The sequence below is a fragment of the Ceratotherium simum genome, chromosome 3 (genome assembly GCF_057802395.1).
Source record: "Ceratotherium simum simum isolate JZ-2026a chromosome 3, ASM5780239v1, whole genome shotgun sequence".
In the NCBI taxonomy this organism is placed as follows: Eukaryota; Metazoa; Chordata; class Mammalia; order Perissodactyla; family Rhinocerotidae; genus Ceratotherium; species Ceratotherium simum.
The window spans coordinates 45,758,550-45,769,463 of NC_141902.1; the positions used below are offsets into that span (position 1 = coordinate 45,758,550).

The following is a 10,914-nucleotide window of genomic DNA, read 5'->3' on the forward strand; positions in this document are numbered from 1 at the left end:
CATTATCAGGAAGGCACGGCCTGGCTGTTAATGTATATTAGACCCTCATAAATCATAGATTTGTAAAGTAAACCATGTCTGTGCAATGGTTTTTGTACAATCTTTATGTGCACAATATATTATTTGCACAATCCTTAATGGTAGGTATAACTAGAGTAATAATACAGAAAGAATAGTTAATAATTCATTTTGGATAACTTTCATAAGATCTAGGTGTTCACATGGAACTAGTTCCCCAAATTAGATGTCTCAAGACTTAGGCGTTCTGAGACACTCATCCGTTCAACTCTGATATCGATGAAACCAACCATTCCTCTGCCTGCCATTGTTCTAGTTAAGCTTTCTATTAACACTGGTGCCAGACTAAAGTCAACGCAGGCATGGTCTGCTTTACAAATATCTGCCTCGTGAAGGGCCCCTGCCAGTCAATATCCAGGCCACATCACAAAGGAAGACAGTGTTCCCCCACCTCTCCCTCCCAAGATCCAAAGAATAGTGCGTTTTCCCAACTCACAGCCTATCAAGCAGGCAATGTGCTCTAAATTGATGCTGAAAGAAGGGAGAAGCAAGGAAGAAAGGAAAGTAACATTTGTCAAGCATCCTCGCTCATATGCATTGTCTCACTGAGCCTTTACAACGACCCTCTAATGTACTCATTATCCCCATGTTACAGAAGAAACTAAAGCGTAGGAAGTTTAAATAACCGAGGCTTAATATACTACAGCTGGTAAACAAATCTGAACTCAGATCTGTCCAATCCAAATTTTGTGAACTTACTGTTATACTTCCTTGTGGGGAGACTTGTTCAACTTACCACCCCACTTCCTTCTATGTAGGAGCATTTTCCCGTAGAACCAACCTTATGAAGGAAAACTTGGCCTCTAAGTGGCTCACAGCAGCTGTCCTAGCCTGACATGCTGTAGCTGAACCAAAGTCCTGAATTAGTCATTCCAAACAAGACCACACAAATACAAATAAAATTTTAGGTTACAGCCCATTCCTAGGATGAAGTACTCCCATTTCTATAATGACAGGGAGCAAATCAGGAGGGTCCTACCCATCAGAGGACCTTCAAGAAATCTCCCCTTCATTAAGTGGAAAGGTGAAGGGAAGTTAATGTATAAGCCTAGCTCTCTTTTTCTCAATGTGAGAAAGATGCAAATAAGGAAATATATGATCATAGGTTTATTTCCCTGACTAAAGAATAAAAGCATCTGATGAGAGAATTATGAGACCAGATACATCCCTAGACAAAAGCACGTATATTGCCTCATTTCTAGGGATTTCCCAAGAAATTACAATGGCAGTGCCCCAAGCAGCAAGAGCCGTGCTAACACTCACAGCTGAGAGTATTTAGGAGGAACTGGGAGGACTTTTCTAGGTTTGGAACACTTTTGAGTCTTTAATGAACATTTTGTTGTTGAGGAAACTCAGTTAAGAAAAATATTCCAATTTTGATTGCACATATAGTCACCGGGCCCAAAATATATCTTAATTTGGTGTCACAATAAACAGGATTTTAAAAAATCAATGGCTGGCAATGCGAGCCATGAACACAATTTGAGTGGCTTTACAAAATGGTGCTACTGTAAGTTTCCTTAGCAGGAGAGTGCCACCTGGAGCCCACAGAGATAGAGTAGAGACAGGAAAAGTAGCAGCAGGAAGAGTAAGGGGCACCTCTCCTCCCTCTCCCGCCTCCCACCCACCCCCCCATCATGCACACCGTCTTCCCAGGACCCACTCTCCTGCTGACAGATAGTAGAAGAAGCTATGGAATATAAACAGAAATGATTGCAGGATCTGCAAGAAGTCTTTTCCAAAAGGATTGCTTGACCTTTCTAAACTACAAAATTAGCAGAGCAGGGAGCTTTCTTTCAGACTCTTCCCCCACTTTAAAGGCAGGCTCAGTAATACATATAACGTTGGGGATGGTTGAGATGGCATCAAAGAAAGAGAAATTAAACAGTAGGTATCTAGCACCCACTGAGTAATTAAGGCCCAAGCACACTTAAGAATAAGTTCACGATGTCAATGGTTCCTCACACAGCAAGGCCACGCAGACTATTTCCAGGGCGCCAATATCTTCCCCGGGGGCCCTGCACTCTGCAATCAACCCAGAGCAGCACTTTGTGTGCGGTGAGAGCACTGTGCTCATCCAACCCAGAGAGACCGTGCCCATGTGCGTCTCAGGAAGGGCTCTCCCATCACCGACCCAGCAGTCAGCTGTACCTGCAAAAACAACCATGCCAAAACACCAGCCGGTGTTCCTCAGGACGCAGCCCCTCAGGATGATCTTCTCGTTGTTGAGGGAGTGCTTGCTGTCCTTCCAAGAGAGGACTCCCGTGAATTTATCTAATTTGTTATTAGGTGCCTCACAGACCACAATCCCTGTAAAAAAAGACAAAAAAACAAACATCTTCTGTATGACTCACCTCGAAGTCTCTTTAGAAGCCCACAGTACTGTGTTTCCACCCTCCTTCTAATATACACTGTATTTTTCCTTCTCTTTTAGACGGCGCAGTGTTACACATACAAGATGGTGCTAGGAAAAATAAGCTGGGGGGTACAAAGATGAAAATCCATCAAATGTTTTGAACATAGCTTTCCGCACTGTCCAAGTAAGAATAGAAACATCAAAAGCCATGGGATTTTTTTTTCCTTAAAAAAAGATCACTTATCTCTACTTCTAGTTTGTAACAATGATTTTTGAAAAGATAAAGCAGGGACTGTCCTGTAAGTTTTTCTGACTTCATCTCTTTTTACTTAATGTGAACTTCCGTAGAGGCTAAGATGGCACACTTCAGTTTCATAACCAAAGTTAATCAGGCCTTTCTAGGCTTATAATCAGAATTTCAGGGGCCCTACTCTATTCCACCCCCAAGAAGCCTGGGCCTTGTTTGCCACATGTGCCTGAGAATGCGTGTGATTCCTTGCAGCTGTCCCATGCTTCTTATCTTGATTAGATTCAGAGTTCTGGGGACTCTCAGGGGCACCATAGAACTTGCCCCAACCTGGCCAGACGACATTTCGCGTTTTTTAAATTCCAAGCCCATTCCAAACCAAGGGCATGCCCATTCCAAATCAATGAATCAATTCGTTCCATTATTTCAATAAGAAAATATACTTTCAGGGTGAGGGTTCTCTTGCTAGAAAAAGAAACGAGAAATAATCTTTACCGACTCTGTCACAAAATATAACTATTAGATTCTAATACGTTTGCATTGCAAACAGTTGGGGTTAAATTTTTATAAGTAATGAGTACAGAGACTTGAAAGACAGAGGGAAAGAGGAAGGAAAAGAGAGAGGGAAGGAATGAAAAAGGAGGTTGTGGGCAGACCTAACCAGGGTTCAAGCCAGAGTTGGGGTGAGATCAGTACCTAGGATGTTCTCTCTCTCGAACACAATAAAAATACATTTATGTAATCAGAAGCCAAAACGGTGGGTTGGAGCATGAAAAGTGGCATTTGGAAAACAAAAAAGGGAGGCACATCTTCAGCATTGATTGAAGGGAAAGGAGATCAGACCAGCCTAGAGAACTTCTGTGTTACACTGTGACACCACTCACTGAGCTCTTCCTGAACTTACAGGCTTCTTCCACGGGCTCCCTTCCTTCCTAGGATGATATGTTTCCCTTTTAAAACTCTTAGACATAGATGATAGCAGCCAGTTTTCACATGGCCTGATCACGCCTGACCAATCAGATTACTAACATTAATACACCGTGCAGGAAAAAACAGAAACAAACAAAACCCTGAAAGGAACAAGGGATTTGCAGCCTCAGGACTATTCTTCCATCCTCCATCTACATTTCCCCAGTATGACAGAAGTGTTGCCTAAACACCCCCATCTCGGGCACTCACAGGCAGCTTCCCAGACATCCACTGCTAAATGAGAGGGTGCTGGCAAGGGGGATTTGGATGAGGCCAAATAACCTGTATAAAGTCATTTGTATACGAAGGGAAGTGGCTGAATTCTGCTTGGCTCCCATTATAGCCTATCGCTGATATTAAAAAGTAAATTAAAACTGGTTTCAACCAGCCCAAGTTGTTTGGACAATTACATTGCAGGAGGGGAGACTTTCTAAATTCTAAGAATTCAATATCTTTTTTTCTTGACCAATAATTTTCATTCCTGAATTCTGTAGAACCTTGAATTGGGTATCACCAGCAAAACCTATATAGAATAATGAGTTGACAGCAACCCTGAAAGCTTATTCCAGTTTCTTGACCTGAGACTCAATTTCACAAGCTTTAAACTTGCGCACTAAAAACAAATACGCTTTGGGCAAAAACAACATGATACACAGTCCCTGCCAATAGGAATATAAAAAACAGGCTCATTTGATCATTTTTATTGTTGCGAGCAAAGACTGACATGGAGGCAAATACAGCCTTGAACATGTTGGCTCACTCCTCCTTGGCCCCAAGGCTCATCGACACCTGGCCTGCCACCAAGGGTGCGGTTCTAGATAGGACCAGGCAGGGATGCTAAGGGGTTCTGCCTCCGTCCTTGGAGGCCAAGCCCAATTCAGCCTTTCTAGAAGAACGTGGTCGCAGTGATTTAAGTACTAAGTACAGGACCCAGTCAAAACAAAATGGCTGGAACAAAGCCAAACAACAATTTTTAGCTTCAGAAGCTCTCGGCTTTCCCTTTCTTAGCCCTATTAACATAAAACACAAGCTTCCTAATTTCTTTTCTGCCTCTTTCCAAAAGGCGTGAACAGGTTCCTTTGAAGGGAGCACTGTATTCACTTCCAGATCCCCATAACCTATCATACTGACTACATAACAGGATTTTAGTAAATATTTGTTGAAGAGATGGATGGAAAAAATTTCAGATGGTTTCAAGAGAGAGGTTGGGTGATGAGACAGGTATTAGAGCAGGTCTAAGACGAATGAAAGAAATGGGTATATTTCCATGGTAATAACGATAAAGGAGATTGGAAGACCTAGTAGCCCAACCACAGTGGGGGACTTAGGTTGGCCTAACTCTAAAGGGATATAAATATATCTGAGAACACTGAAAAAAAGATGGGAACCTTAAAGCACACTAGAAGCAACCAAAAATATATCCCAGCCATAAAAGCGTAATAAGAAGGAGGAAAAAACTTTAGGACCGTTTTTCCTTTTGCTAATTGTATCAGAGAAGAGAAAGAGGCAGTAAAAAGTTTAACAAATGGATGAGAAAACAGTTTAGGAAAAAGAACATCGCTTCTCACATAGTTGTTCACTGTAAACATGTTTAGAGCACAAAGTCATCGTTAATGGGCAATAAAACAACTGGGAAAAAGTCAGGTCGGGCCAGCCCTGTGGCTTAGCGGTTAAGCGCACACGCTCTGCTACTGGCGACCCGGGTTCGGATCCTGGGCGTGCACCGACACACCGCTTCTCCAGCCACGCTGAGGCCGCATCCCACATACAGCAACTATAAGGATGTGCAACTGTGACATACAATTATCTACTGGGGCTTTGGGGGAAAAAAAAGGAGGAGGATTGGCAATAAATGTTAGCTCAGAGCCAGTCTTCCTCAGCAAAAAGAGAAAGATTAGCATGGATGTTACCTCAGGGCTGATCTTCCTCACAAAAAAAAAATTCAAAAAATAAATAAATAAATAAATAAAGTCAGGTCCATAACGAAGTATAAATATAATCAAACCAGCTAGTTACATTTGTTTGCCCCTCTGAAGAGAACAGATGTGAAAACAAATAGCAATTCATCCAGTTCACAATCACACAAAAGTGCTGTAGGCCCATACTAAACAAAATGCACAAGATTTCATTCTGGACCTTCCTGAGCACTCTAATAAATTTAGCCAGCTGGACTGTTGGTTAATTACCACCCTAATAACCTTCTCGACTGAAGTATTTACCTCAAAGTGGAAATCTGTAGTTTATTATGAAAATGGAACTCAATACCCAGATTCCATGATTTTCCAGAGAAGTTGGCTTTATTTCTTTATGTATGTTATTATTAGCAATATTTCTTCATTATCTGCACTGCAACTCTGTCATAGGACAAATTATCTATCAAATAAGACATCATTATTGCTGTTCGAGTTTCTCCAGCCAAGAGCTTCTTAGAGTTTAGACTGCCCACTACTGTTGCCCTGATGATTGTGATAAATATTTATTTTTTTCTTAGAAAGAAGAGTGTCAACTTCCAATTTCCTGAGTCTTTTTATTCTTCAACCTTCAAGCCTCAGCCTCCCATCATCACCACCATAATGGCCCCGTCGACACCAGCAGTAAAGAGGGAAGCTACTCTTCCTGTCCTTGCCCGGAATCTATGTCTCATGCAGTCTCCTCAGCTGTGCTGTTGGGCTGTGCTCTGTCCAGGTGAATGGGAATCCTATCTGGTAAATAAATAAGTCACAAGATGCTAACCAAGACTTTTTTTTTTTTTAACCAAAAAGGGATGCTTGTTTTTCTGTATTTTAATTACACACATGCTATTCTTTAGAAAGGACCACAAAATACACAAAGATCCCTGAAATAAAGAGTCAACTTTTCCCTAGTTCAGACCTCAGTATTAACAGTCATACAAAATATGTAAACTTGTCATAAGTTGCAAAAAACAGATCTCCAGTCAGTAACAATATGCAAAAGATTCCTAAACATATTTGGACAATTTACATCCGGGGCTTTTCCCAAGGCGTAAAAATGTCCAGTTTACAAATGTGTAACTGACAACCATTTCCAATTACTTATTTGTAAAAGCTTTCAATTCCCATAAGACTTTAACATGAAATATCAAGGCCCACTCTATTTTTATACTTGTTATAATATTAGATCAAGTTATGTATCTTTTCTAATAAAATTCAACAGACTACATATCAATTTTTTTCTGATGTTTGAAATGTATAAAAATATTTATATGAGAACTTTCAAATAAATGGACTTACCTACCAAAACTCAACTCTATCTTGAGTGTACTGGTCTCTATGTTTGGCCAGCCCTTCTATAAACTCTTGTCAGGGGTCCTGACGTTCGAGATCAGTAACATTGCTACTTTTTAAAATATGATGATGTCATCTGAGTCCTGGATGGACTTGATCTCTGGGAATTAATTTTTCACGTTTAGGTTTAGAGTATTCTTAAAATTTATTTCTTACCCTGATGAGGAGCTGCCATGCTGATTCCCCTAACTCTCCAATGCTGCCTTTCCACTTGTAATTTAGAGTCCCTCATGTCCTTTCATAGTCCTGGGTTCATATTCTGGCTCCTCAATTTAGTAACCACGTGACACTGGGAAAGTTATTCAGTTTTTCAGGGTCTCAGATTCCTTGCCCATAGATTAGAGGTAATAATAATCTCTTCTTCCCAGAACTATAAGGATTTAATAAGATAATGTGTGCAATTACTTAGCACAGTGCCTGGTACAGAGTGAGTACTTGTTCATGTGTCAGCATCATGTTTAGAGCCTCAGAACTTTAGGACCTTTACCTAATTAAAGCTTCTTTGAGGATAAGCACTTATTCAAGTCTGTTTTCTCCCCTAGGCTATAAGCTCTATGAAAGCAAAGCCTGGGTCTGATTTATTAACCACTGTATCCGCAGGCTTAGCAAATCCCATAGCATTGTGTTATCTAACATTAAATATTTACATATTTTACACGTGCTGAATGAATGAGTGAATGAACAGGTGAGCGAATGAATGAAAGAAAGCTCATGCCATGTCTAAGGAGGCCACCAGCAGGATGCTGTCCTTGGGTTTCGATGCAAAAGTGGGGAGGCAGGAGGACTTACAAGAGATATCCTGAGGCCCTATCCATCTCCATTTTGTCCCCTGGTGTTCCCAATTTGGAGTCCCCAGTGGAGATTCTCTAGGGATAGGAGTGGGAAACTCAGGTCTTAAGATACTTGGAAGATGTGCACTTATGGGACAAGGACAAAAAACTGTAGTTTGGTGCTAGAAGAAATATTTTGGCAAGTCTCAGAAGAAAAACCACTCAGTAAGTAGAAGCAAAAATACTGCCATACCCAGATTTGCCCAGAAGTCACAAGCGTAAAGATATACTTAGCACAGACAGAGCATGGGAAACAGCATGCCTCCCATGTCTGACTCATCTCTTAGACCTTGCCATGTAGACAGGGCATTTCCAAAGGTATGCAATGTTGATATCATACTTTTAACTTAAACTAAAGGATGCAATATCTGGTTTTAATTCCCATGACTCAAGGAAGTCTTTTTCTAGTCACCAGAGGAAAACTTGAAATTTATTGATACCCCATTATGACAAAGGTGAATGGAGAAGACAAAAAAGAGGGGGTAGGAAAAGAATACGGGAGTGAAAGGACCAAAAGAACCTGGATAATACATGTGGAGATGTCTTATAACTCTACATACTTCTTATTGCATCTTGTTCTTAGGAGGTGCTTAACAAACAGACTTAATAAACTAATTAACATAGAGACAGTGACGAAAACAGAAAAGATAAAGAATAACAAAAAGATATGATGCGGGTAGACAAAATAAGTAAACTAACATAAAGAGTGGAAGAGGAAAGTGGAAAGAGAATAGTAAGAAAGAATGCAAAAAGGAAGGAAAGGAAAGAAGGAATGGTGAAATGGGGCAGTTAGAGAAATGTGTGTGTATATAGTGTGCAGTGTGTGAATGTGTGTGTCAGAGAGGCAGAGAAAGACGGAAATTAAAACATGTCAACCAGGGCTTGGAAGGAAAGGAAGGGAAGAAAAGTTGAAGGCTATAGGAAAGCAAGAGCAATCAAGAGAAGGATTTAGGGTTTGTTAACTGTCCCAACTCTTTCAAAGACTTTTCCATACCACATCTTGCGTCACCCTCTTGGTCTTTAAATTGGGCTAACAGGGGAAATCTAATTTGCATATTGTGTCTAATTTATTTCCTCTCATCCCTCTATTCATTCTTCAAATGCTTTCTTGGAAACAGGAAATTATATTTTAATAAAGCTAGACCCATAAAACACCCTATTGATTTGAACTTTAAGATAGATTAAGATTCAACCGAAGATTTAAGAATGAAAGAGGAAATTTAGCAGAAACCTAGTTCTTAGCCCAGAAGTGTACCAGCTTCATGAATCTGGCGTTACATGTTCTCTGAAAAGTGACCACAGTTTAAGTATAAATAATAGAAAAGAGAGGTCTGTGTTGACTTTATTTGGGAAGACAATTATATATTAGAGATTTGGTGAGTTATCTATGCTGTGTGAAGAAAATTCAAGCCACACCTAGTAAGTAATAATTATTAATGCACTTTAAAATAAATTTTATGAAGTATTTAAAAAGATTATTTTTATATATAACCAAGTCCTTTAACCTCTCAGGATCTGTGTTATCCCAGCTGTAGCAAAAGAATTTCTTAGATGAGGAAGTGTTTTCTTGCTTCAGCCTGAGCAGCACCACTTGTATTGGCTTAGATTTGGGGCTTCTGTGTTAAATTTTGTTTGGAGAAAGGATTCTAAAGTAAAGACATTATAAAACCACCACACCAGATGATCCCTCTCCCAGCCACCTGCCCTCCACGGGGACGGGACTCAGCACTCCTGCTTTGTCCTGCAAGTTCCCATCAGGAAGCTTCCTCCTCACCTCATCGTTTCACACCCCATTCCCAATCCCTTTACCTTAGGCCCTTCCTTTGCTCTCCCCTGTCTTCCTGGGGCCTGATACTAATCCTAACCCCCAATCTCTGGCACTTGCAACCATTTATTCATTCATTCATCAAGTATTTATTGAGCACCCACTATGTGCTAGGCATTGTTCTAGGAGCTTGCATAACAGCAGGTAGAGATGGACAATAAATAATAAACTTAGAAGTTATTATTTCTAAGTTATCTGATGGTGATAAATGCTATGAGAAGAAGAAAAAGTCAAGCAAGGTAGGGGGAACTGAGAGTATGAGGAGTCATGCTGAGGAGGGGGATTCTTGGCCCCATTCCTGCAGTTCCACATAGGAAATCCACCTAATCCAGCCCGGCCCTTTTTTTTTTTTTTTTTGTGAGGAGATCAGCCCTGTGCTAACATCTGCCAATCCTCCTCTTTTTTTTTTGCCGAGGAAGACTGGTCCTGGGCTAACATCCGTGCCCATCTTCCTCCACTTTATATGGGATGCTGCCACAGCATGGCTTGCCAAGCAGTGCATCGGTGAGTGCCCAGGATCCAAACCGGCGAACCCCGGGCCGCTGCAGTGGAGTGCACGCACTTAACAGCTTGTGCCACCGGGACGGCCCCAGCCTGGCCCTTATACACTATCCTGTCATTGACCTATGGTCAGAGTTCTTGGAGGGCGTGGTAGAGACAGCACTCAATAAATATCCTTACTTGTTATTTCCCAGCCTCCTTTGCAGTTAGATCAGGCCCATGCAACTCATACTGGCCCATGAATTGAGAGAGGAAGAAGCAGTTAAAAGTCAGTGTGTCTCTTTCATCTCACCCTTACCTGATATGTTGACCTTAGAGACCATTAGTCTGGGGACCATGGCTACAAGATGGGGAAGTCCACCTGACCTGCATCAGAATGTGACATGATTGGTGTAGCTACTGTGGAAAACAGAATGGAGAGTCCTCAAAAAATTAAAGATAGAACTACCATATGATCCAGCTATCCCACTTCTGGTTATTTATCCAAAGAACATCAAAACATTATTTCGAAAAGATACATGCACCCCTACCTATGTTCATTGCAGCATTATTTACAATAGCCAACACTTGGAAACAACTCAAGTGCCCACTGATGGATGAACAGATAAAGATGTGGTATGTATATATATATATAATGGAATACTACTCAGCCATAAAAAGATGAAATCTTGCCATTTGTGACAACATGGATGGACCTTGAGGGTATTATTCTAAGCAAAATAAGTCAGACAGAGAAAGACAAATACTATACGATTTCACTCATATGTGGAAGATAAAAAAACAAGGACAAACAAACACATAGG

General features: G+C 40.8%; 1 protein-coding gene across 1 annotated transcript in view; it reads right to left on the reverse strand.

Moving 5' to 3' along the window:
* ATP8B4 (ATPase phospholipid transporting 8B4 (putative)) overlaps window positions 1–10,449 on the reverse strand; it is a 107,220-nt gene extending 96,771 nt beyond the window's left edge. The window contains exons 1-2 of the mRNA XM_087429075.1: window positions 10,410–10,449; window positions 2,230–2,388 (exon numbers count right to left, since the gene is read on the reverse strand). Of these exons, the coding sequence (XP_087285201.1) occupies window positions 2,230–2,388; window positions 10,410–10,449 (199 nt within the window). The remainder of the gene's footprint in view (window positions 1–2,229; window positions 2,389–10,409) is intronic.
* Between the last annotated feature and the right edge of the window lie 465 nt (window positions 10,450–10,914).